The following is a 26366-nucleotide window of genomic DNA, read 5'->3' as shown; positions in this document are numbered from 1 at the left end:
ATTAGAAGATGCTTTACATCAGGAAAACAAATATTTTATGTTACATTAGTCATGAGCATGACGGCGAGTGTTTGATTAACTGTGGAAGTCTATATCTCAGCAACTGGTTACCAGGATTACGTATGATAAACAAACAGAGTGAGATATATCTAACCAGCCTTCTGCTGGTGACTCCTCCATCAGCGAAATGCCTGCAACTGCCCTACTGTGCTGACCTGCCGGAAATCTCAAGGTTAGGAAAATTTCTCTTTCCTCTCTATGGAAACCAAACAAATAGATTTCCTTCTGTGGGCAAATGAGCCACTTCCCACTGCATTCCCCATTTGCATTTTTTAGCCACATCAGTTTGTGTGGATAATATTATGCCCTACTTCCATGCTCTGGAGCATCCCTACAAGACTATCCAGGCTGTTTTAGCTTCAGGTTGGTGGGTCGAAGTTGTAGCAGGAGGGATTATTTCTTTTTCAGATTCCATTTCAATAAATATGTATTGAAACTGATCTTTTGATTCAAGCAGATTTTAAAAACATTTATTTTTGCCAATCATAATTGCCTCTATGATTGTTAAGCACATCATTAAATATATTATTCTCCCCAAGTAAATACATGGTTGTGTGTCTTGATCTAATTCCAAATTTGGTATGTTGAAAATAATAATTATATTAATGGTCAAAAAACCCATGCTTGATTTTCCAGTGTAGTTTTATTATGGGAAATGTGCAATGCATTTAATGCGATTCTGAGAGAAGTAAAAGTCTGCTCAATTTGTCCTTTTTAGGTTCAACCTGGTGATCAGTTAAGTGGTTTTGGACCTGGTTTTGCCTTTCTTCTTTGACATTTTGCAGCTTCTGTTATATCATTATGGGTGCACACAGTGTGCAGGAGTGTGCATGAAAAAAGAACCAAATTGACTGCAAAAAAGGGCCTGGGATGCAATGAGCTGCAAGTTCAGTCTTTCTTAAAAATTCAGGGAGCATGGGCCAGTCTATTGCTTGAGACTGTTCAATTACATATGGCATCAACTGAGGCAGGGATTCAAATGTAAATCTGGATTTGAGGTTTCATTAACACCCTTTGATGTTAGTTTTATGGTTTTGAGTTCATGGGATTTGCAGTGATACAGCTAAAAAATAATTTCTATTGTAGCTTCACCTGTAGTTTCACTGTCTTGTGTTTCCATTTACATATTTCTAGCCTGCCTGTGTATGAAGAAGCATTCAAAATGTGACCTGCATACTTCTGATACAGCAAAATCTGCCTGTTTGGAATGACCTTGTAGCTGTACCTTTTAATGGCAATGACATATACATTCTGCAGTATAATGATCATAAATTAAAAATTACCCACCAGTGCTTTAATTTGTGTGAATGGTAATGATGAGGGAAAGTAACAGTGAGTGCATTTTAAGAAGCTGCATACACCAGAGTATAGGTGGCATCTTCTGGCTCTAGCAGCAGCAAGTGGTCCTTGAGTTTGGGGTGAATTCTAAGGAATTTTTCTTACTATTATTTATTCCAAGCTGATTCCTGGTTTTAACTCAGATACACATCTTTTTTTATGGATTACTTTTTGCTGCTTAAAAGTGTTGGACTAAACCAATGTTTTCACGTGATAGGTCCATATTATTTATACATTACAGCCTGTACTGAGAGATGAAGAAGGAGTACGATCACGAACACTAATCTGGTCACGTTGTTCTGTTTGATGCAACAAAGTTTTGGGGAAACTAAGGTGGGAAAATCGAGCTTTGAGATTGAATGGACTAATAAGTTTTTTTTTTCTTAATGGTTGGAAATAGTCCAAACAGGTTAGCATACCCACAGTTCAAATGACCTGTCAGAGGAAAGCTTTAAAAGAATTCTAGTTTTCCTTCACTGTTTTGGGCAAAGTTCAGGTTCATATATATCCAGCCACATCTGCTCAGTCCAGGATGCTGTACTGACTCAGTGAAATACATGTAACATTTCAATAAATTTAAGTGAGTCACTCTGAAAAGTAATATATAACGTACAAACATCAGTAGAAACCAAGACCTGCATAGCTAAGCCAAGGAAAGTTGTTTTTCTTTTTTCTGAAGCCCTTGCCTCTGTCTGAGGCGCCACGCAGGGGCCCTGTGCTGCCTGCCCACACGCCCAGACCTGCCCAGCAGCTGCTCCAGGGAAGCCAGGATGGAGCTGCCGCTGCAGTGGGTGCCATGGAGCTGTGCTGAGAGCTGGCATGTTTGTTGTTTTAAGAACTTGCCTACATGGGTGTGTTAATGTCTGCTGGTCCAGTCACAAACTAGGTAAATACGCATTCAACCCCTGTGTGGATGGCTTGGTTCAGAATTATGATGAGTTTAATTAATTCTGCAGCCATTTACTCCATTTATCTAAGTTAAAATTTCAGGTTTTATTCTGAATTAAAAGGTTCAGGAGGACTTTAACAACATTCAACTCCTTTCTAATACCACTTCTTCAGCTAATTCAGAATCAGTGTCCCTTTGCAGATGAACCCTACATTTGTATTTTGAAATTCATAAGTAACATGCACAGAAGAGTGTGGAAAATGAAGTGATTCACCACTGATTTCCAACATGTTTCCCTGTCCAAAAGCATTGAAAATATTGATTTGAAACTGGAAGTATGAATTGGCAGCATCTTTGTAGCAGCAAGGCCAAGATCAGACTTGGGAAGAAAAACAATTTCCCTGGGCTTTGCTATGCAGGTCTTGGGTTTCTATTGATGTTTCGAGATTATATATTACTTTTCAGAGTGACTCAGTTTAGTTTATTGAAATGTTATGTGTATATATTAGTCACTGAATTATAAGTCTACACTATATGCTTTTGTCTAGCTTTAACCTTAATAGACTTCAAAGATTTTTGAGATCTTAATATTTACATTTACATTAGACAAGTGCCTTAGATCTATAGTTCTGTTTGACTTGGGCTATCTTAAATGCCTCTAAAGATTTCAAAGTGCAAAGGTTCATTTCTTTTGAATTCACTTCCACTAAAAAAGCTCCCACGCTGAATTGCACAAAAAGAAAAAGAATTTTGAAGAAATTTCTTGCAGTTTCTTCCCTGACTTGACAAAGGCAGAATAACAAGTAGCAGATGATAGTTTGCTATTTAGGGCATTATATGATCATATAATCATGCAATGGTTGGGTTGGAAAGGACCTTAAAGATCATCTAATTTCAACTACCCTGCCACGGACAGGGACACTTTCCATTCTACCGGGTTGTTCAGAGCCCCATCCAGCCTGGCCTTGAACACTTGCAGGGATGAGGCATTCACAGTGTCTCCGGACAACCTGTTCCAATGCCTCACCACCCTCATAATGAAGAATTTCTTCCTAATATCTAATCTAAACCTACCCTCTTTCAGTTTAAAGCCATTACCCCTTGTCCTGTCACCACATGCCCTTGTAAAAAGCCCCTCTCTAGACTTCTGTAGAGTCCCTTTAGGTACTGGAAGGCTGCTAAAAAGTCTCCCCAGAGCTCAAATACCACAGCGCTAGGTACATAATTCTTTATAGCACTGTAAGGAGTATTTGATTATTCAAATACACTATTTTTTTATTCTTATCATGATATCCATCTACCAGTTAATAAATTAGAGCCTGCTCCTAACTGCAGGAAGCAGTTCTATTCTGAACTGTTTCTGAAGGTTTCTGTACTTTTGTTTCCAAGGTAGGTCTCTTTGAACTCCCCAAGCAACTTCATACACTATTACAAAGTATAAGCAGCTGACTCTTTGAGTGTGTCTGAAATAATCCAAATAGAATTGAGTAGAACAGAAAGACCTCACAGTGTCTCTTGCCCCATCATGACTATAGTTTCTTTGTGCCTTTTCCTCATCAACAACTTGTATCTGCTAGAAATTGCTTGTACTGCATGCCTGGTTTTGGAGCATCCAACAGTTTCTGATTAAGCTATAACTGCATTCCTGAGAATCACTGTTCTCACACTGATTCTGTGAAGGAACAGCCTCACAGGCCTGTGCAGATAGACAGTGGTCTGCTTTGCTGGTGGTGTGTGCTGAGCACAGTCCACCTTAGCACTGAAGCTGCACATCAGCATTCTGTCATGCTCAGGGGTAGTGTGTCTTGCTTTCTAAGGCTGACCAAGACATCAACTCTACATGTTTGTGCAGACAGCCTTGAGATTTGTCAAATAATGCCTTACTGCTATTAGCTAGAAATTGACTAAAATTGCTTCAGAGAGCCTTTGCCTTGCCTTTCCTTGCTTGGAGAGAAAAAAATGCAAAGCAAGAAAAAAGGCAGTTCACCAGAATTGTCTATGAAGCCTGATCAGCTCTAATATAATTACTCATCTGAATAATTTCTGAAGAGAAAGAGTTTTGAAGTTGTCAAAGCAACTAATTCCAACTTTTCAAAAATCAACAATTTCACATTTTCAAGTCAAATGACATTTTTACTTCTTTTTTTTTTTTTTTTCTTTTTTTTTTTGAATTATTGAGATTGGACAATTTATTTGGAACAAATGCAGTCAAATTCACACTCATAGACCTTCATGGCTAGAAATAAACACCTCTCCATCCTGTCACATTTTAGGAACTTTTTGTACTGATGGTTTTGTTGGACCACCGAAGGACCTCTGCAACTAGTCAAAGTTGTTTGATATTTCTAGCATTTCTTGCAATGACCACAACTGAAATTGATGAAAATTTTCCCTGTTCTTTAGAGATAAGTGAGTTCAAAGGAGTGCTGTACACCCTTCAAGTATGTAACCATGTTTCACTGATCCTAAACTAAATTGAAATGTGACTGTCATTAGATAATAGCTTCAAATACCCTTTTCCCAAGCTTGGCCTATAGTATTGCTGAAAGGTGCACAAGTATTTTTTTAAAGACTCCCTATTTTCTGATTCTTGTTTGCTTGAGTTTCTTTGTTTGCTTTACTTTCTAAAAACATGATATCCAACAGTGATAATCTCAGACTCAAAAATTGCCAGATGTGATTAAATGAGATTTGCCAAGTTCCAGGGGCTTTTTTTACTCCTGGCTTTTCCTGTTATGTAATAGCAAACAGATACAGATTTAATTTCGTATGGCTCAGTTGTCAATGTCATCAGTCAACTCAGCACATTTTATATTTTAACTAGTTATTCATAGCCAGTGCCCATCACTGTAAGAATGAGCAATATTTTCCCTGAGAGAACCACCAACCTGTTCTCTAGGGCCACTACTGATGGAGATGTGGATTTTTCTTGGAGGCAAGAAGGTGCTGGTGGCACCAGTGGCCATCCTGGAGTGTTCTCCCTTTCTTTGGAGACTGAAAAACCTGGTGCTTCTCAGGACATGAACAAGCTTGTTTTCTGGCTTGCCAGCTGAACATCTGACTTACAAGACTGATGAATACACTGGAAAGGAAAAGGCACATTATGTAGGGACATAATGTCTTGCAGGATTGGGCCCTTTGTGGATGTGGGAGTCACTTTTCTGCACTAAGCATCTGATACAGACTATAGATTTTTGTAGGATTTAGCAATTAGGTGGTAAGATACCTATTCTGGAACAGTAAATATTAGTGTGAAAGAAGGAAGGCATAAGTTTGCAGACAAATTTGATAGGCCATTAGATATCTAAAATTGGAAACATTTGCTGAGGACTGAGGGTAAACTGAATAATGGAATGGCTTGAGGGAAACTGTGGAAATCTGCTGGGAGGTCCACTATTATCAGCCAATTCTCAATGAAACATCACACCCATTGACACAAGAGTATCGAATGTAATCTGACAGCCTATGCAACCGTGTGCTCTGTACAGCAGCATGCCTCTGGAACTTTGGACAGGCATTTTTTTTTCCCGTTTTTGTGGGAAATTGGAATAAACCAATCCTTGCACTTGAACTTTTCTTTACTTAAATTTCTATTCTTCATTAAATTTTTGTTTGCATCAGTTGATGGCTTATTAGGGTTCTCAGTCAGGTCCTTTATGCTACATGTTGCATTGCAAAGTCTCTGGATATTCTTTTCCCTACCAGACAGTATCAGATGCCTTGACTGTGATCTAGGTCAGTGTATGTGTGTGTGTTTTAGTTTTGGCTCCCAGTGATATCAAATGTACATTTCTCCTTCTCCGATTGCAGTTCATCCGATCCCTTCTTTCCTTTTCCTGACATTATCTAAGTGCACCCTGGACAAGGATTTGAATTTTCATCCATTATGTAAACCCGAGGTGGACGTGGAGCTCTTGGAATCATCTCCCCTGCAGCCTTGAGGGCGACTGTGAGGAAACTTATTTAAATTACAATTAGGGTGATTAGAGAATGAAAAGCTCCATTGTTCAGACTGCATACAGTCATCTACTTAAGTGGGAAGTGGTAAACGAGAGGCAGGCTGATTAATGCCTGGGCTGAGATATATCACTATTTTCTAGTTGGCTTTGACATTTAATTTGTCATGTCCCATGGGAAATGCAGCGCAGCAAAAAAATCAGTTTGTCAAATCACCTCAAGCTGTTTTTTTCCCCTCCAGCTCCCTGACACACATCACTTTGTTGATTATTAATCACATTTTATTTTAAAAGGGAAAGTGAAGGGCAACTCACTGCATAATCATCATTTGTTGCTTCCTCTGCAAAACCAAGAAACTACTCTCTAAAAAGCAGACTGAGGTCAAATTGCAGAGCACATTGTTTCTGTCCAGTCCTGGATGTACATGGCCTGGATTCATGTAGAGTTTAGCCCTCCAAATATGCCAGGAGAAAGGTTACCTGCACGTGAAGGAGATCTGTGGAAAGACAGATCGGCCACAGCTGTGGGTGGAGAAGTTTAGGGAATAATGATGTTCTTCACAGGAGCCCCAACACACTCTGGTCATGGACAGTGGGTGCTGCAAGACAGGGGAATGCCACTCTGGCTGCAACAGGACTCCTGCAAGCCCTAAGGAAATCTGTGCCAGTTCTCTGGGGTTCAGTTTCACCTCCCATCCTTCTCTTCCTTTGCTACTTCATAATAAATTCTTTAACAAATCTTTGTGAAGAGCCTTCAACTTTGTGACTGCCTGTATAAATGTCACAAAGAAGAGCACATGAAAGTATATATGATGGTCATAACCTGATGCCTTTCATAATCTTCCTGGCATCCCAGCAAATAATGGAACCATAAGAGCTGGATTAGATGACTGACCTATCCTACTTCTGGGTTTTTTTCTAGTTTATTTGGAATGTAATAATCTCCTACCACCTCCATCTGCCTACAGCCAGGTGGATTTATGTTGTACAGCCATTGGGCAGACTGGTCTAGTGTAAATATCCATCACTCCATCAAATTCAATGCATACTTCCCCTTCAGCTGCTGTCTCCAGGTTTCCTCCCATAGAAAAGAGTGCACCGGGGGGGACAAGGACAGGGTTGCTCCAGCATGACAGGGACTTGGGCACATACATGAATCTGAGGGCTGGGAAGTGTTTGTGGATTTCTCAGACCCAGGCACAATCCTGGTTCATGCTGAGAATTTAACCTGTTCTGTGCCACATCTCTGCTCAGGTTCTTAATGTGGTGACCATTTCAGGGCTTTTGTCGTGATTTGTAATCAGTATTGCTATTTACACACACACATACACACATTTACACACACTCTTCTGCACTAAGGTATTTCCCTTGCCAACAGCATCTGGCAGAAATCAAATCTAACTAAAGGAAAGCATAGTAAACGTTTCTGTATTTGTTGCTGTCATCAGTTGCAGTGGTAACATGTCAAGTAAATAAAGCAGATTTTTATGATCTTAAGTGTGAATGACACATCTCCAGGCCACAGCAGAAAGTCAGCAAAGGCGAGATTCTTAAAAAAATACGTCAACATGTGACTGCATACAGAAACCAATCCCAAAAGATGATATGTATCAAAATGACTTGAGGAATTTGGGATCCTCTAAATATGTGTTTAAATATTCCTGCTGAACAAGATGCATCCATGTAAGCTAAGGCATGAAGAGCAGCAGAAAATTTAGGCACATCAGTAGTGCAAATAATGAGTGTTAATGAGCACACAGACAACTGTCTGGCTGATTTTCCCGTTCCAGTAAATGGGAAAGCTTGCCAGCTCCAGTGGTGCAGGAAAAAGTCTGTAAAACCCACATCTCCCATTCATAGCTAAATTAACTTTTGCTGTGCCTTCATACTGACTGACTGATTTATTTGAAATGTGGCACCAAAAAAAATCTAAACAACTGAATAGGCACCACTTAGGGTTTTCCTTTCCTCCTTCCTCCCATGTTGTCCTTGATAACAATTGTTACTGTCACAGGATTCTTTCCTCTGTGAATAAATAAATAACTGATGTGCTGGAATCAGGTAAGAGCTCTTGGATCAGTTGTAAGCACTGATGGTACTTGTTTCTACACAAGATGAGACAATAGATTCATTGTCCATGCTGGTGTATAAACACCCTCTGGGTATTATGTCAAAGGGGAAAACAAAACAAAATGGGGTTTATTGTGTATGCGCAAATCTAATCTTTCCAGGCTGCCAAGTTAAAAATGCTTTTCATCTAGATCAAATAAAAACAACATGAACAGCACAACCCCAAATCCTATCCAAATAGTTCCAGGCTCCTCAGTTGTACCTTCTCTATTCTCTGTTTCATGTCAGCAAAGCCAATTGATAGTAAATCTAAGCAAGTTTTATTTCACCTCCTGCTCAGATAAACACCACATCCCACATCTATTAGTCAAAGCCTTAAATCAGTCTACCGGGTATAGTGAGCGTCTGATCCAGGCACAGAAGCCAGGGAATGCATGTTTGCATGTGAATGGGCTGCAAAGGCAGGTGAATAAAAAAAAATCTCAGGCAAAACAAGGATATGATAGTGTTCTTTTTCTCCCTCTCATTTTCTTGAGGCAATGATTATTTTGCATCCTTCAGTAGTCTGGGCTGAAATACTCCATCATTATAAAGTTTAACTGCAGTGCAAGAATAATGACTGCAGTGGTAGAACACTATGGATGACTGGTTACAGCCTGGGCTATTCAAAAACTTCATACTGCTCAGAGCAGGGAAACGTACTTTGTGTGGCCTGAAATTAATAACTGTCCTAGTTTGAATTTAAACCTGATATTGCACTTCATTAGTTGTGTTTTGATTTGGCAGAAAGTGACCCTTCTGATTCATTATATAATATTGCATAGCATCCTAATTTTTTATCAATCTTTAAGGCAACCAGGACCATTAGATGAGCTGATTTAGGTGCCCGTTCTTTCTGGCCTTGTGAGAGAAACGTGCCAAAACACTCACAGAGGTGTGAGACGGACCATATACCTCAGAAAGCTGAAATATTCCTGGAGAGGCTCCAGGTGAGAGATGACTGGTTTTTCACAGATCAGCTCCTTTGTAAGGCAAGGCTGGGCTGGGACCTGGCAACAGGGACTTCAGCAGCCCATGCAGGCTCACCTGCAGTGTTGTCTGGAAGTGCCATGGGGGAGGCTGCCACAGCCTTGGTCAGAAGCCCCCCTTTAGCACTCAGGAGCTCTGGGGGTGTCCTGTCATCTAGCACATTGGGTAACCCTAGCAAAGCAAATGCCTTTGCTTTTCTACTCCTGAATCAAAGGAGACATTGAATAACAGAATGATGGAATAGGTTTGGGTTGAAAGAACCTTAACGATCCTCTACTTCTGAACCCTCTGCCATGGTCAGGGACACCTTCCACTAGATCAGGTTGTTCAAAGCCCCATGCAACATGTTTTCTCAAAGGAAAATCTTCCAGGAAAATACCCATTTGTCTTCCCAGCTTTTTCTAGTGGCCAATTTGCCTTTGCTGTTGAGTTGCTAAGAATACTGTTTGAGTAAGTCCTGATCACTCAAATTAGCCATTTTTAAATGGTATCCCAGCTGAGATGCAGTGGGCAAGGCACTGATACATTTCAACCAGGACTTAGAAGATTATTTTATTCTGAGCCACACAAGAACTTGTGACTTAAACTACTATCATCAGTGAGGATTTAAGCTAGAAAGAGATTTTATAATTCAAGTGTTTTGGCAAATTAATTCAGTGCCAAATGTGACCAATTCTTTTCAGATCTTTCACTGATTTTTATCTTATTTTTTTTCCTAGGTATGGTGATAAAAATGAACTTATGTAAAGTGGCACCACTTGATACATACTCTGTCACTGTAGGAGAACATATGGTCCTGAGTAACTTGAAAATAAAATATACATCTTCCTCTAGTAATTACACACTGTGAAAGTAAACCTCCTTGATGCAAGAGACTCTTATGAGGTTAACATTTGTTGATTATTAATACAAAACTTTCTGATCATGATATTCTTTAAAGATACATAACGAAATTTAGCTCAATCTATCTGAAAGCTGAACCTAACATTTATAGCATTTCTTGCTCCAAAATCAGCAAACAAAATTTATTTATAAATTTTCTAGTTACATTTCAGTCTACTCTGAAATGTTTGAATTTTACCAAGCTTCCTTTTGCTCTGTGGAGAGTAGATGCCTCATCCACTTGAGGAATAGGTCCTAAGAGTCCTCCTTGGAGAGGGGGAAATGACTGAATGCTTCAAAAACAAAACAGCAAACACAAGATGAACAAACAAATGTGAAACCCCATCTCATTGCAATTTCATTGCATATAAAACTACAGCTGTTTCAATATGTGAAACCAAGCAATTTCTCCTGCACCTGTCAAACCTGCCTGGCATTTTAATAAATTGTTCCATGTGTTAGTTTTGCTCATGCTTTAACACAGCTTGAGAAATACGGTCTTAAAAGGGGCTAAGTACAGACAAAAAGTAGAGTTAATTAGAGTAAAGTCACATTTTCAAACTGCCAGTCAAAATCAGTCATTCATAGGTATTAAAGAAATAAGGGTTCTTAAGTGAAAGATGCAGTAACAGATGCAGACCAGACACACTCAAGAATAGTGAAATAAGGGAGGCTTTCTTTTTGCCGTCTGCATTATTTCCCTTCTTAGCTTAGTATTTTTCCAGGGGCACACTCACACGAAACACATTACCCAGCACTTTTATTTCTTGTGATTTTCACTTTATTTACAAGATGATGGTAATAAAGATCTTTGTTTTAGAAACACAAACTGGAGTGTAAGTCACCAATTCTGACTTATCAGCTTGCGGGCTGGAGTCCCCCACATGTGTAGGTTGTTGGTTTTGGGAAGCCTGTGACTAAGGCAGCTCGTTTTGAGTCTCTTTTTCCACATGCTTGGTTGAATGTGAGTTTTCTTTTGCCTAATTCTTTCAAATAAAAAAAAATATTCTGAAGTCATTTCGGGTAAAAGCTATTAGAAGCTAACACATTTTTCCTCTGAGCAATCCAACATTTTTTGAGCATTTGAGGCCAAACTGGTTAAACAATAATTATGACATCACAGAAAAGTATCTACTGTCGAAAATACCCCACAGATAGGAGGATCTACATGGCTTGGTGTGTAAATCCTTTTATAGGACTCCTAATCACTAGGATAAATTACTGTGTCAAAGAGTAAGTGAAACAGCGAAATAAAGAAAGAGGTATCATTTTTTTTAAAGCAAACAGAAGCTGATGAAGGGAGGCAGAAAGAGGAAATGCCTGAGACAGACAAGTTACCCAGGTTTTTAAATGGACTGAATAGTTTTTCTAGTAATAAGACCATGAAATAAGGGAAATCAGACTACAGCCTGGTATTGTGGACTTGGCCAGTAACTTCTTTGCTAAAGACAACATTTGAAAAACCAGCAAATACACCAAACTCTCAGCTCCTTGTTGTCCCTGTGACTCACTGCTCTCACTGGCAATGCAGAGAACCTGGGCATGTGGCACACCTGCCTTCAATTTGCCTGCTAGGGCGAGGGGACTCATTTTTAGGTGGCATACCTACACTGGAGAAACCCAATGTGGTTGCCATTTGGATGCAGAAGCTGCTGGGGTTTTCCAAGGCTCACACAATTTCCTCCAAAAGCTTCATAAAGCACAGTGATAGACTGGACTCTAGCAGCTTGCAATGGAGAAGCAGCAACTTCTCCCTTTATATCTGTATGGGTCTCTTCAGTGCACAAGCTACTACATAGGAAAGATTGGTTAGGCCTTGGAGAGGAAAAAGGGAGAAGTAAAATTAACAGAAGAAATTTGGTGAAAAGAAGACAATTCACTTCTGGAGAACTGCCAGTGTGCTTGGAACTACACAAAAAGAGAACCTCATCAGGCTTTTCTCATATCTAATTACAGCTCTTTCAGGCTTAATATATACTGAATAACTGGGAGATGGAATGAACAATCTCAGAATAGCTCTGACCTCTTTTCCCTTCAGCATTTCTTAATTAATCTTAAATAGAGAAGGAAATAATTTATTTAGTCCAGGCAAGATATCCCAGAGCAGTCACCTTTGCTCCCTCAGCACTGTTCTCAGAAGTGTAGCACAGAAGAAGAGTCATAAAAAATAAAGAAAGTTTTGAATCTGAAATGAGACTCATTCTTCTCACAGGGGGCTGGTGGAAGGTGTATGCATGTACACTACAGGCTTAGGAGGGAATGGGCACTAATGAGGGCTTCTGACAAGGTGAATGAAATCTTATAATCTCCTTATCAAAAACAGGTCTCCTGTCTCCTCCAAGTGCATTGTAACTCCTCACATTATGCACTAGGGAGACACTGTCAAACTGAAATGCAGGAGCTAAAAGAGAAGTGTCAGGGCCAGAATGATGAACGGAGAGACTCTAAATTTCCTCCTGATGACTATGTTGCTTCTTGCCTCTCCACCTCTACAAGGGTCTTGGTGGTGTTAGAGGCCTTGAGCTAAGAAATGATTTTGTCTGACATACTGCATGAAATATTATACCTAAAATAACCATAAAAAGAAAAAAAGGATTTAGAGAAAGGCACATTCATGCTTTTTTCTTCTAGTCAGGCAATGATGTAGCAAAAAACTTGTCTGTCCACAGCATTTCATGTGGGAATACGGGCTTGTTCAAATGGAAATAGAGAGCTGGTATAGAAATGCCTATGCTGTGACATCAAAATTCACCCTGTTTCGTGGGACGGGAAGATGAGTGACGAGAAAACAACATATGCCCATTTACATATACACATATGTATGTATGTATGCTGTATGTTAGTATGCATACATACATATGTTTAGGTCTAGATCTTGGGATCTTCTGGAAAAATCAGTGAACTGGCTTTTTGTCTGGAAATATTTTGGGAAGTGCAGAAAAAAATCTTCAAGACTAATTGAGGAACTTTAGTAGAAAAGCACTGATGATGCTAGTCTGCTGCCTTGATGGGACCCAAAAGATGGATCTACACCAAATCTAGCAGACCTGTTTCAGATCTTCTCGTATATTTTAACGGAACTGTAGGTCAGTGCATGAGGATTTATAATAAGGTTTTAAAAAAATGGCACATTCACAAGATCCACTTTCACTGCATGATTATTCTAAAGTGGAGACAACTCTTACCCAAGGCTGGATGGAGGAACAGGTACTTCACGTTCTCTATTCACATTTAAGCAAGTGATGACCAGAGATACTGCACCTGACATCACCTCAATGCATCCAAGGATTTGATTAAAGCGATAATAGGCAGAGGAGACATCCCTGTATTGCCCTGGTGGCAGAACAGCAGGAGGGCCTTTTCTGCCCTAGCACACAGATATACATTCTGCAAAATCCATTTTTTTTGAGGAATGTGGTTATTTCATTTGAAGCAGAGTCAGTAAGAATGTACCAGAACAAGAATACAGAATTTGAGAAAGAAGTGACTGCGGAAATGTGAGATGCGGATGGAGCAAAAAGCACTGTTTTTAGAGGCAATGGGGATACTGGCACTCTTTGGTTGTATGAAAATACCCAGCCTTTAAAGCAGTATGGACTATGCTGGGCCAACCACATGCCCACCATGCCTGATTCTATGTGGAAGGGCATACAGTTAACTCCATGTCAGACCTGGTGAGCCAGGCAATCAATGAACAGCTCTGGTTGAAGGTTGCATCTTTAGGATGCCCATCTAGAGAGCTGCTAAGCATTGAGCAGCATTTATGTTCATCTGGGTTTTGAGAATTCAAGACCATCCCTGACTTAAGTAGTCCTAAATAAAAGGTCTTAGTTATTATTGGCTTTGTCTACTGGCTTTTGAGATGAACAAGAAATCAGACTGAAGTCAGTGATATCACTGTACAAAGGGGCAAGGTGTCCACGAAGCAGAAGACCTGACAACATGGATCCAGGATGCAAACTGAGCACAGAACCTGGGGACAGAGCAGAAATGTGTTTTATCACACCTCCAGTCTGTTGGCATAAGAAGAGAAAAGTCAATCTACTGAGCTAAAGATGGCTTTGGTTTGTATATCACAGACTGTCCTCCAGCATTACTTTCCATTGTCTTCTCTTCACATGCACATGCCTTTTCTTATAGCTATTCTTTGCATCACAGTTTTACATAGAGCATTTCCACAGTGACTTTATTCCCATAGCATAGACTCTTAATCCAACACTCTAACCAGCAAAGTTGATGTTACAATGGCTTTATTATAAGTTAACCTTTAAGGAATGAGGGATCCAAAGTTTTGCATGAATCGGAGTGTGTCAAACAATGATAATGTGCTTCAAAATGTCATTAATTTTAAAGCAAGAAATAAATTATCATTATTCAAATTCCAACTTATCTACAGTTAAGCTGTTAAAGTTTAACAGTTTTTCATTTGATAAATGCATGGATCTTTTAGGAAAAAAGAAAGATACTGAAAGAACTATATATTTTGTTACTAAATTAATTAACATGGAAAGGATTTCAAGCCATTTTATGGACCTATTCTTGGGTCAAGTTTTTTGCAATACATCTAGAAATTTTATTGCTGACCTACAGTTCAAACATTTGGCTTAATAACCTCTATTACTTAATTCTGCTGTACACTTGAAGACTTTTAACTGCCCCGGTAGAAAGCATACATAGAAGCTGACTCAAGCAAGACAAATATCTAATAAAAAACCAGAGCACAAAATAAAATAAAAGGTATCTTTCCCATCCATAATTGCAAAAGCCCCCAACTCTCTTCTAATCAGTCATATAAAAATAATTTTGATGGCAACAATAACCAATTATTTTCATTATCTAATTTGTATCCATGAAGCCTCAGCTAAGATTTGAAACTGAATTATTTGGGTGGTGTCAGTCTCTTTTTCTCTACCCCAAAGAGCTTGCAATCTAGACAGGCCAAATGATGCCTTTTAGGACAGTTGAAGTGGATTCCCAGGGTCAAATGTTATACAGGAGTCTGAGTTGCAATGATAAGTTTGTTCTCCTGTGTAATCCTTTAGCACCCAGTATTAGTGCAAGCTAGCTCCTTAGAAATGCCCCTTGAAAAGGTCCCAGCCCACTGGGATGCTGGAAGAGCGCTGCTGTGGGTAGGTGAGAGTGGAGCCTTTCCAGAATGTGAAACTGGCAGGTTCCATCCCCATATCACATGTGTAGTCAGCTGGCAGTGGGGCAGTGGATGCAGGATTCCCCTTCCTTCTTTTAGGGTAAACTTTGAGTGTTTTGAGAAAAGTCCTGATGTGTACTACCAAACTGACTGGGATTTTTACCCCTTGTAGTCCTCTGGATCTTTTCAGAAGACAACCTCCACTGCATGGTTTGTACAGTGTACAAATAAATATATGTAGCTCTGAAAAGCATAAGCAAGTAGGTTGTTTGCATCTGAAAAAGTGACCCCTTGCTACTGCATGCAGCATCTGACTGCAGACACAGCTCTTCCTTCACTGAAGTTGGGACATAAAATAGTTTACTGTTGTTGGTGGTACACACCAAACCAATTTCTGACCACACCTACGGCAAAAAGGAGTAGCCCCTTCCCTGTGCACAGCCCACCATCTGTGCTCTTGATATTATGTAGAAATTGGCTTATTGGGGGATTGCTTGTGGGACACATAAAGGCAGTGACATAAGCACTGGGTTACAGAGCACAGTCTCAGGCTCTCACCTCTTCAACCATTTACTGATGTGCCACAGTATAGGAACAGGCTTGGTCATACTGGAAGACACTTATAATACAAACATGCCCTTGGCACTCTTGACTTTGTAGGCAGGCAGAATCTCAATTTGTCATGCTTTTCTCTTTAGTAATTTCTAAATGAGATGAGTAGACTAGAAATAATAGTTTTTCAAGTTTAACCCAATATCTAGCATCTTCAGATGCCAATGCCATGTCAGCAAGACTGTATCAAATACTTCTGACTGTTTGGAAAAAAAATAAATTGTGCCAGTGTTGTTAAGCTGCTAAAAACTCCTACACAACTTTCGGCCACAGCAAAGCTAGCAGATGTTTGCTGCTGCTGTTTCAAGAAAAGGAAATTTTTATTTTAGTGATGGAAAGTTATAGTCAGGGTCAGGAAAAAAAGAGTAACCTGTCTTTATATGAACTTGTCTAACTGACTAAGTAACCTATTTTCTCTTTGTCCTTTTATCTGAAATGGGCGCGATGATTCTACCTCATAAGGATATTTTGAGTCTTAGTTAATTGCTTGTGAGCTGATTTGGAAATCTCTCAGTGCAGAGTCTTCAATAAACATTAAAATTATTGCCTTCAGAGTTATTAATTGTTTTCCTACTCTCTACATTTAATTTTCTTGCTTTAAAAGCAGCTGTTGTAAATAACAATCCCTAACAATTATTTTGTGATAACATGCTATTTAGGAAAAAAAACCCCTTCTCTCTTATTGATTTGAGTTTGCAAGTCAAATGGTTTTAGCTCTTTCTTGTTTTCACATTGCTTTAGCATCTCCATTTACATGTTTTCCGGCAGACATGGTTCCTGTCCTTCCATTTTGTCCTTCTTTACATCAGCCAATTTTTTAGAAGGATATAAGCTTTCCCCTTGCTTTCAATTCTTTGACTCCTTTTTCCATGGACACAACTCTCAACTTCCCCCGAGCTTGTAACCCTCATCAAAACCATGTCTTTAATTAGTAGATAGGGTAACATATACACTGAGTTGCTCCAAACTCTAGTCCTTCCCAGCCTCTGCAGATCATATTTATCACTATTCCCATTTGGCAGAGGAATCACATTGATTTTTCAGCAGACACAGCTGTCTGCTTTCTCAGTATCTCAGTTTGCATCACATCTTACTGCAGAGCCAAGGGTGCCTAAACCCTTTGTGCTGTTCTTCTTGCTGTCATTTTCTTGCATCACAAATTTTTTCAGATAATTTGGATGTTTAGACTGCGGGCAAATGATACCACAGCTGCTGAGCTGAGTTATGAGAGCAGTGACAACATTGTGTCTGGGGTAGGATTGCTCTAAGAATTTGACTACAGACTCCGTGGCATTTAAAACACTGTTAACATGCACTTGGCGGAAGACTTGGGAGATCTCACAGGTGGCCCTTCCCTAAACAGAAGTCATGCTCAGCTCTGAAGGCACATAATGAAGGGAGACCAAAACACTATTCAGGCTCAGGCAGTATCTAATCTGATCTTGAAAGGAATGAGCCAGAGCAGGCTCTCAAAGGAACCTCCCCCCATTACTATTTGATTTTAGTGATGCTGGATAATGAGGACCTGAAAGTGATAGAACAGCTGTGATTGTGACTGAAAAAATCCCGTCAGAATCTGAAATCAAAAAAAAAAAAAGAAATCTGTTTCTCAGAAAGAGTGAGATGAGATAAAAAGTAAATCTTAAGATGAATTATGTAGTCTGAATTTTCTAGGACAACACTGATGCACAACACAGAAGGAAAAAACCTTATGGGACTATGTAAACAGAAACAAAACTTACCATATCTGAAGAAAATTTTAAAGGGTTCAGTACAAAATGAGATAACAGGCAATATGCACTGACCAGTATGCCAAAATTGCCTGATGTCTTCCTTTGATGAGGTAACTGTGGATAATCTAATACATATGGTCTTTGGTAATTCAGTAACACAGTGATAACACAGGGGAAATAATAGGTTAAAATGAGAGTAGTCTTAGTAAAATAATTACAAGACAAAGGAACTAGCTAAAAGTGTATTGACAAGAGAAATAGGTTTGATGCAGAACCTAGGTTTGTGCTCAGAAAATTTGTCAATGATGCGTAGATTTGCTTAGCAAAAGAGGACGAGAGTAGGAGGAAAAGAGTGGGATGGAGGTTAGAAGTGTGTAGCAGACTCCATGAGAAAGAATTGTGAAAGAGGAGTATACAGATGCTTTGGTAGCACCAAAGAGATCTCTAGGCCAGCAAATATGACAGCTGCCTTTGTCTTCTAGGTTGAATGGCGAATGGAAAGTCTATCCTAAAGGAAGAGTCTAAAAGTAGTTGGCTTATTTAGCCTAGCCAAATATAACTGAAAGAATAAATGGCTGCTCTCTATAAAAACACCAGTGGTTGTACATATGAGGAAAAGGCAAGAACTATATAAGTTGTTGCTTTGTGTTGGTAAAAGAGCAAATGAGAATAAATTGGTCATGTGTAAAACTAGACTGAAAATAAGAGGAAGATTTCTAAATTTTCAAGCATAGTGATTTTTCCAAAAGTGGAAGAGAATGGGGCAATTTCAAGCATCAGCTTGACAAATCTGTGGTAGGAATTATGAGATGTGTTTAGGAAAGGATATCAAGCTTAAAGAGTATGGACATCTTTTCTAGTCTTACATTTTTGTGAAAGAGAAAGGAAGAGGTTAGGGAAGGGAGAAAGGAATAAGAAGAGTTTCCTTTCTCTAGTCCTTTTTTCTTTCTTTCCTTTTATCTCATTCTGCTGTCATTCCTCTATCCTTCCCTATTCCTTTTTCCTTTTTTTTCATTTTATTCCAAGCTTTTATACTTAAGTTTTAAGTTTTCATATTTTAGGTTTGAACAAGAGACTCACAGATACTTTCTTGTCTAGACATTGCCAGTTTTGCCTCATGAATCTTTTCCGGTATGCTAGCTGAAAAGCAAAATATTAGCAGTGATCCCAACCCAAAGCATACCTTGGTTTAATGGGAAGGCAGAAGAAAACAAAGTTCCTTATAGAAAACCAGTACTGGGGCCTTACACGGTTTCTCATCAGTTCTCATATTTTGTCTCATGTGTTGTTAGGCTTTTTCAGAAAGTGATTGATAGACAGAAGATAAGAAAATTGTTGGTCAGCTCAATGAGTGTCTGTAACATATTTGAAGCCTGATGGAGATAAAAGGCCACCTTCATCTTAATTAATGTAAAGCCCTATGGCAGTTGTGGTCTGCAATGCTCAAGTTATAGACTGATAAAGGCGTTTGGGGTTGTGCAGGGTAAGGCTGAGTGCTTACAGTTTTGGCTGATGCTAAGAAGAGCCATGGAAGCTCAGCATCTCTCTACAAAGAACAAGTGGGATGGGAAACAAGTCTCTACTGCAGCAAAACTGTCTTGCTTGCAGTCAGCCAGCATCCTTGTCTCTGGAAATCAACTATAAAATTTATGTACTCTTGTGAGATTGGCCCAAGTAGCTAAGAAAAGCAGCAGTATAACCATTCACTCATATAAAGCTGGCATTTTCCTAAGGTAGAGTCAGGTTTGTCTCTTACCTATTTTCTTATAGGTGAGCTCCCAATTACCCTAAATAAAAGATAACTCCAGTCCTGAAATGAACTTCTAGACCTGTACAAGTGACAGAACAGAGAGCACTCCCCCCACAGCACAATCTACCAGAGGAAACATAATCTGTAGGAAGTCATCTGGAAGTACTGAATTCAAGGGCTTTCTGTATCATTAAATTACTGTAGTCCTAAAAATGGTATTCAGGTGACTCTGCAGTCTCCTCAGCCATGTATTGCCTTGAGCTCTAATGCAGGCTGAGCTGTCATCTTCATGCGTGATGATGTTTATGAATTAGTCTTCTCAGCTTGGATATGGAGAAAGCTGCTGGTGTGTAGTGCCATAAAATATCAACCTAGAAAGAAGGGCATGGTTTCCACAACATACATATTTGGAAAAACTGCATAGAAACAAAGATAGCTATTTTCTCTTCTTTCTTGTGCATTCACTTTAGCTTGACCTAAATTGCTAATTAATGTAAATTTTCTCAGTGAAAAAGGATTATGGATATTCTTTCCCTTATCAGGTTTCAGACTAGCAAATCCTTAATCCCTACAATAAACTTCCTCTCTAAGTCATGCCCTGTTTCTTTCTTTTTTCCTTTTATGGAAGACAGCTATTTCTTTTCCATTTATCAGTCATTTATTTTCTTCACATTCTGAATAAATTTGTATTTGGTCTTAGTCCAGACTTAAGAGGATAATGAATTTCCATGTTCACTGAGGCTACCATATCATTAATCAGTGTTTAAGTGACAGAGACAGTTCATAATTCATATCATTTATCCTGCTGTAACCATATTGGTTTGTCTTGTGTTATATGACATTGTATGTTATTTATACATATATATATTTCAATATATATTGCAAAATATTATCCGAAAATCTTTATAAGGTAGGCCAATGTGACAGATGAGGCAGTGCAAATGCCACAAAAAACAACTGGAAGGGATGGCAGTAGATGAAAATGAAAGGTCCCTCTGCCCTGGGATATCCCACTGACTGAACAGCAATAGCATATTTGGAGGTTTACCACATTCAGTAATCTTTTGAATTGGTAGGGACCAGTACAACTTTTAAGTGTGAGACCTGTGAGCCCCTCAGAATGGAGTGATGTGACTTCTGCCAATTAACAATCCCTTTTTATTGAACTTTGGGAAAGTCGGAATGCTGCAAGCATATGAAAAAGAGAGATTTCCCATCCGTTTACGGCCAAAGCAAGTTAATTGACTATTTATGTTGGCATCCAGTATGCAATGTCAGTGGACAGGGAAAAGGATGGTAAAAAATATTAAGGTAATTACATGCTATGAGATGACAACGTCTTTTCATTTCCCAGCCTTATCAAAAGGTAATTCTTTTATACCATGACCCAACACTATGTGAAAAATGGTGTTTATAATTTATCTTCATTGGATTAACTTCAGATTCACCCCTTGTGCCTATATATGACCCATCTTCTCTCCCCTGCTCTTTTTAGATTTGTGTCATCATTAATTAAAAAAAAAAACTTAACTATTAAGGTAGCCCGCTGATCCTAGGTGCAATTAGTTGTTACACTTTTTGCAACAAAAAAAGACAGGTATTGTAAATCCTTTGGTTTTCTTTCAAACTGCACCTGTTTTAAGTGGATGAAGTCCCTATTCGGTTGTTCCAACCCTACCAGAATTGATTGCTACAGGTATTCTGCAAAACAAATTGTTTCTATTTCCCCTTTTATTTTAATTAAGTGTGCTGCCTTTTAAATTCAGCCTTTCCTTCCTGTTCTCTGACCTCTGGACATGATTAGCCCATACCCTGAATCATCTGACACAGCAGACAGCGTCCCAGAGGGTCAGTACTTTATCATCAGAGAATAAGCCAGGCTTAAAAAAAATCTGGTCCTCAAATTCAAGTCAATGTTTGAATGCACTTTTAGCCTACTCTAAATCCACAGAGCTCTGCCAGTCCTTTCTGCACTCTTGGACACAGCAACAAAGAGGATTGCAATTTAATGAAAACATGAGGCTCAATGGAAAATGAAAACAATGAAGATATGTCTGGCACTTTCTTCCAAAAAAAAAATCTAACAGAGTTGAAAAAATAGTAGTATTTCCTTAAATTTGGGGCATTCTAATCTACATTAATTTTCTAGAATTAGATTTGGAAAGCATCTCTACTGGAAGTGTGAGATTTTACAGAGACAGACAAAATGATTTTAAAATGGAGAGATTGAAGTCCCATTCCTAGTTTCATCACAGACCCTGCTGGTGATCTGGAAGAAGACTATGCTGTACCCAGACAACAAATTTCCTTCTCTGGGTTTCACTCACCTATCAGTAAAGAGGGGATAGCAATACCTCACCCTGCACCCAGGTCTGCTGGGCTCCATAGTGCAAGACCTGCCTCTCACTGTGGACGTAGGATGCATGCAGTAGGTTGCTGGTTATGGTGCTGTGGTGATGCAAACTGTCAAACAATTCTACTACACACTACACTCAGATCAAGAAACTCAGCAACTATGCTGCTGTACACATGAGATTTTGGTGGTTGTTCAGCCAGAGTGTCCGGATCATTGGCAGGGAACCAAATTAACTCTTTAACCATCTCTCCCCATTCTCCCAGTAGTTACATGCAGCACATCACCACTCCAACTAATGCAAGTTTTATTGTTGGGAGCAAGCAACACATTATGAACATGTAGCTTTTCTTGTTTGTGCATGTTTCAAGCACTGACATTGAAAGAATGTGGTTAACATCCAAATGCAGAGGATTTTCTGTGAGGAAGGTAATAGGGGTAAGAGAAACATCAATGAACACATATATCTACGGATAGAGATGCAGAGGGAGAGAGTTTCCTTCTTTGTGTATCTAAATTGGTTTTACTGATTTCATCTATCTTCATCACAATAGCAAAGAGGCAACATTTGAAAAAATGAAACCCCTCAGAAACTAAAGACAGCTATTTGTCCTGATCCACTACTGTCCAGGACTGTATTAGTATGCCAGTTTCTTCAAATATGACTACAAAAATCTCTGTGAATTGAAAATTCTCTGATTATCAGTGTAGCTCTGAAAAAAAGACAAACCACAAACCACAATCTTCCCTTCTTCTAGAACAAAATCAGATAGTTTCCAGTGATAACTTGTCAGCTCTAAGCAGAAATAGAAGACAATTGCCAATAATTAACCTCATACAGGAACTGCAAGCCAGTTACTTTCCTCTTTAAGAATACATTTCTATTAAAACATTCAAGACACTTTAAAAAAACCAGATAAACCTTTCTGGTGAGCTGAGTATCAGACATACATATGCCAATAGTAATGTTCTTAGATGAGAAGGAGCTTGGGATAAGAACTATTTTTATAGTCTGAATTTAGATGGTGTTTGGGTTATCTGAGGCTTCTACAAACTGCCTTGGAAGCAACAAACATTGGCTGACAACGCACTTTTTTCCTCTGATTGGCCCTGCTAGTATTTTCCACATCTGCCCTTAAATGTGGCACCGGTGCCCAGAAGGGTTTGACCCTGGCTTTCAAATTAGTTACTGGTGTAACTCCTTTGCCTGAAGGGTTAAATGCACTGACCATATTCTTGGCATAAGGAAGAGAGAGGATGAATGGGGATGAATGAATGAATGAACTAACGAGTGAATGGAGCAGCTTATCTGCTCCTACTCCAGTCTGTTTAAAGAGAGGGTTGTCATTTTAATCATTCAGGAAATCCTTTCCATAGGGTAGTCCCTTCTAACAATCTCTTTCTGATGCTTTGCTTCTCCTATCTGTGTCTATCCAGACTTACTGAGAATACCTGTCCTGCTGTCACACGGAAATTACTTTGTTGCTCAAGTTAAATAAAGATCGTGCAGTACTGTCACTGTAAAAGAGTCAAAGAAACAGAAAGGACTTCACTAAAGTGATGAGGTAATGAGTTACACTCGCATTTCCTTGCAAACAAAATACACAGCCAGTATTTTCTAAATCCTATCTGACTAAGTAAAAAAATATAAAAGAAAACCAAATCCAGGTGTACCTCAGTCTTATTCTTTTCTCCTGCATTAATTGTGATCACTGGCGAATTACAAGCTGTGAAGTATTTTGCTGAGCTCACAAATGCTGCTTTGTTCTCTTTTTTTTCCTATTCGGTGAGATGATGAATGGAGGTGGGTAATGTCGCACTTCAGGGAAATGAATGCAAGGTGTGGAGGGAGCCATAACCCTAGGTGGATGTGTCGGAGGGAGTCAAGAGACAAGCTGCAACAACCCTGCACTCTGCTTTGGACTGTATTACCCCAGTCTGTATAGCGGGCTGTATTGCGTCAAGCCCTGTGGTCAGCTGTGATGGAGATATACATTCCACAGCAAAGACTGCTGACGTAATGCCTTTCAGTCTCCCGTCCTTGTCCCCCCTCCCCAGCTCCCCTTCACCTATGGTGCTATTGCCCTTGGTGTTCAGTAGAACTGCCTATGCATTACAGTAGGACACCAGTATAAAACACCTTCCTTCTTCTGTGACTTTCTCTTTGCTCTAGAAAAGTAACAAATGCAGCAACAATAAAAAAAAATAATAAAGGAAAATCTTACCCTCTTTTTAAAAAACTGAAAAGCTGAGCACTTCTTGACTGGAAATCCATTCATGTCTTTGTTGACCATTTTCCACAGGGAAGGGTACACAGTGATAGATCCAGTGTGCCAGTGTGGCACTTGCTTAGTGCATCTGTTTTCTTCTCTATCCTTTCAGTTAATGAAGACAGAGCAGGATGGGAGACTCACCGGCACAGCTCGGGCAGCTGTCCTTTACACATTCATCCTGCTGCACCAGCTACTGCAGCAGCAGCAGCAAGCAGCAGCCTTTTCCAGCTTTCAGACGTTGCTTGTTATTAGCTTCTTAAAAGCATCCCCCAAACACATTCACTCCTGTAAAATCCTTTTAGAGCTTTCAGATCACAGGCAGCAGATCTCAAGCTAAGTGGGTCTCACATAAACCCAGGTTCATCCATCCTGTGGGTGCTACTGCTACCACACACTGTGTAAGCAGACAGGCTACTGTGCTCAATTTGCTATTCTTCTTCTTCAGGTGGTGTGACTCACTGCTGTTTGAGATGAGAGCCGCTTTTGATTGTGCAAATTCCAGCGGGAGCTGCAGTTCAGCAACAGCAGAGAGAAAGAGAGAGAGAGAGACAGAGAGAGACAGAGACAGTGAGAGAGAGAGAGACGGGAACAGAGACAGAGAGAGAGGGAGGGGGTGAGGGATAGAGAGAGGGAGAGATGCACAGACAGAACAGCCAAACACAAATAACCATACAAAGGATAGTAGGAAGGCTCGAAGAAAGAAGTGCTGAAAGGTGATGGCTTTCCTTTGGGAAAGTGACAGGGGTAGCTGTCATTTTATATGTGGACAGTCTGAGTAAAAAGAGGCGAGATATAGGTCAATCGAAAAAATGTTTTTCTTATGTTGCTCTCCTTGCAATGATTTAAACAGTGGTACTTCGGAAAAAAGCCCATCTGATGATCAATGCAACACGGGGTTATGTGACAGGACATGCTGTAGACAGCTATGAAGTTCAATGAGGTTAAAGGAAACCCACAGTTCCTAATAAAGTACATTTACTACATGTGGTGCAGATAAATGTGAGGCAAGCAGACACAGACTAATTTGTTCAGATATTTCCATAGAAACATAGATATATAGCTTTTAAAACCAGAAGGGTTATTTCATTTCAGAAAAAAAGGACTGAAAGGATCCTGAAAGGACACCTTGTTTAACTTCCTTTCTACTAAACTCAATTGAATTAATTTTCACCAAGTCCAGTGAATCCAATAACATGCGTTTAATTAAACCGTAAAGTATCTTTTAATTAAGCTATATTTTCCATCAAGATCTGGAAAATAAAATAAAATAAAATAAAGTCTTCATCACTTCCTCTCAGCCTATGTTCTAGGTTAATAAACCTTAGTTTCAAGAAAAGACTTAATTTCTAATATTGATTTGGCTTCTGATTCTAGCCATAGCTTCTTGTCCAGCCTTTCTCTGTGAAGGTGATCAGCCCTGTAGTACAAAGTAAACTTGAGGATACTGGTCTAATGTTATTTCTTAAGCATCTCTATGGTTAGGTAAATAGACTGAGCATTTCACATTTTTCAGTGGAAGCCATTTTCACTAGCCCTTAAAGATATCTTGTCACTGTTCCCTGTCCCTTTTATCTCCTTTTCTGAAGATCTTTGAAAAATAAGAGCACCTACACTGTATATCCTATCCCAGAGTAGGTTTCTTCTTATTGCATGTAGAGGTGAAACCTCTAGAAGAAACATCTAGTACTGTGGCTCTTCCCCAGAGAATCTCACTGGTCTTCTGACCCATGCACCTCACTGAGACCCCATGTTGAGGAGCATGTAGGCAGGAGCTTGTAGGCTGTGACCTTTTCACAGGTAAGAAACATATATTTCCCCACTTTCTACCTTTAACCCTCAATAACAGTTTGTAAACAATTTTATTTGGCTGTACTCATATAGAATTGGCATTTCTTAAGGATGTAATTCTCTTACTAAGTGCCATGTCATTCATTTAAAACCTCTTTCGCCCTTTCCCTTCCCCTTTTCCCTTTTCCCCCTTTTCCCCTTTCCCTCTTCCCCCTTCCCCCTTTCCCCTTTCCCTTTCTCCTTCCCTTCCCTTCCTTTCCCTTCCTTTCTCTTCCCTTCCCAAACCTTCCCTAACCTTCCCAAACCTTCCCTTCCCAAACCTTCCCTTCCCAAACCTTCCCTAACCTTCCCAAACCTTTCCTTCTCAAACCTTCCCTACCCAAATCTTCCTAAACCTTCCCAAATCCTCACAAACCTTCCCAAACCTTCTCCTCTCTATCCTTTCCATTCCCCTCTCCATCCTTTCCATTCCCTTCTCTGTCTTTTC

General features: G+C 39.5%; 1 protein-coding gene across 1 annotated transcript in view; it reads right to left on the bottom strand.

Annotated features, from left to right (window-relative positions):
• The window catches only part of SGK1 (serum/glucocorticoid regulated kinase 1), a 69182-nt gene extending 44582 nt beyond the window's left edge, over positions 1-24600 (bottom strand). Inside the window, exon 1 of the mRNA XM_027746629.2 lies at positions 24044-24600. Within this exon, the coding sequence (XP_027602430.1) occupies positions 24044-24112 (69 nt within the window). The 5' untranslated portion in view covers positions 24113-24600. The remainder of the gene's footprint in view (positions 1-24043) is intronic.
• Between the last annotated feature and the right edge of the window lie 1766 nt (positions 24601-26366).

This window comes from Pipra filicauda, unplaced genomic scaffold (genome assembly GCF_003945595.2).
Source record: "Pipra filicauda isolate LSUMZ 115617 unplaced genomic scaffold, ASM394559v2 scaffold23_size5868930_pilon, whole genome shotgun sequence".
NCBI lineage: Eukaryota > Metazoa > Chordata > Aves > Passeriformes > Pipridae > Pipra > Pipra filicauda.
The sequence above is the reverse complement of the archived record's forward strand: the minus strand, read 5'-3'. Positions and strand labels throughout refer to the sequence as shown.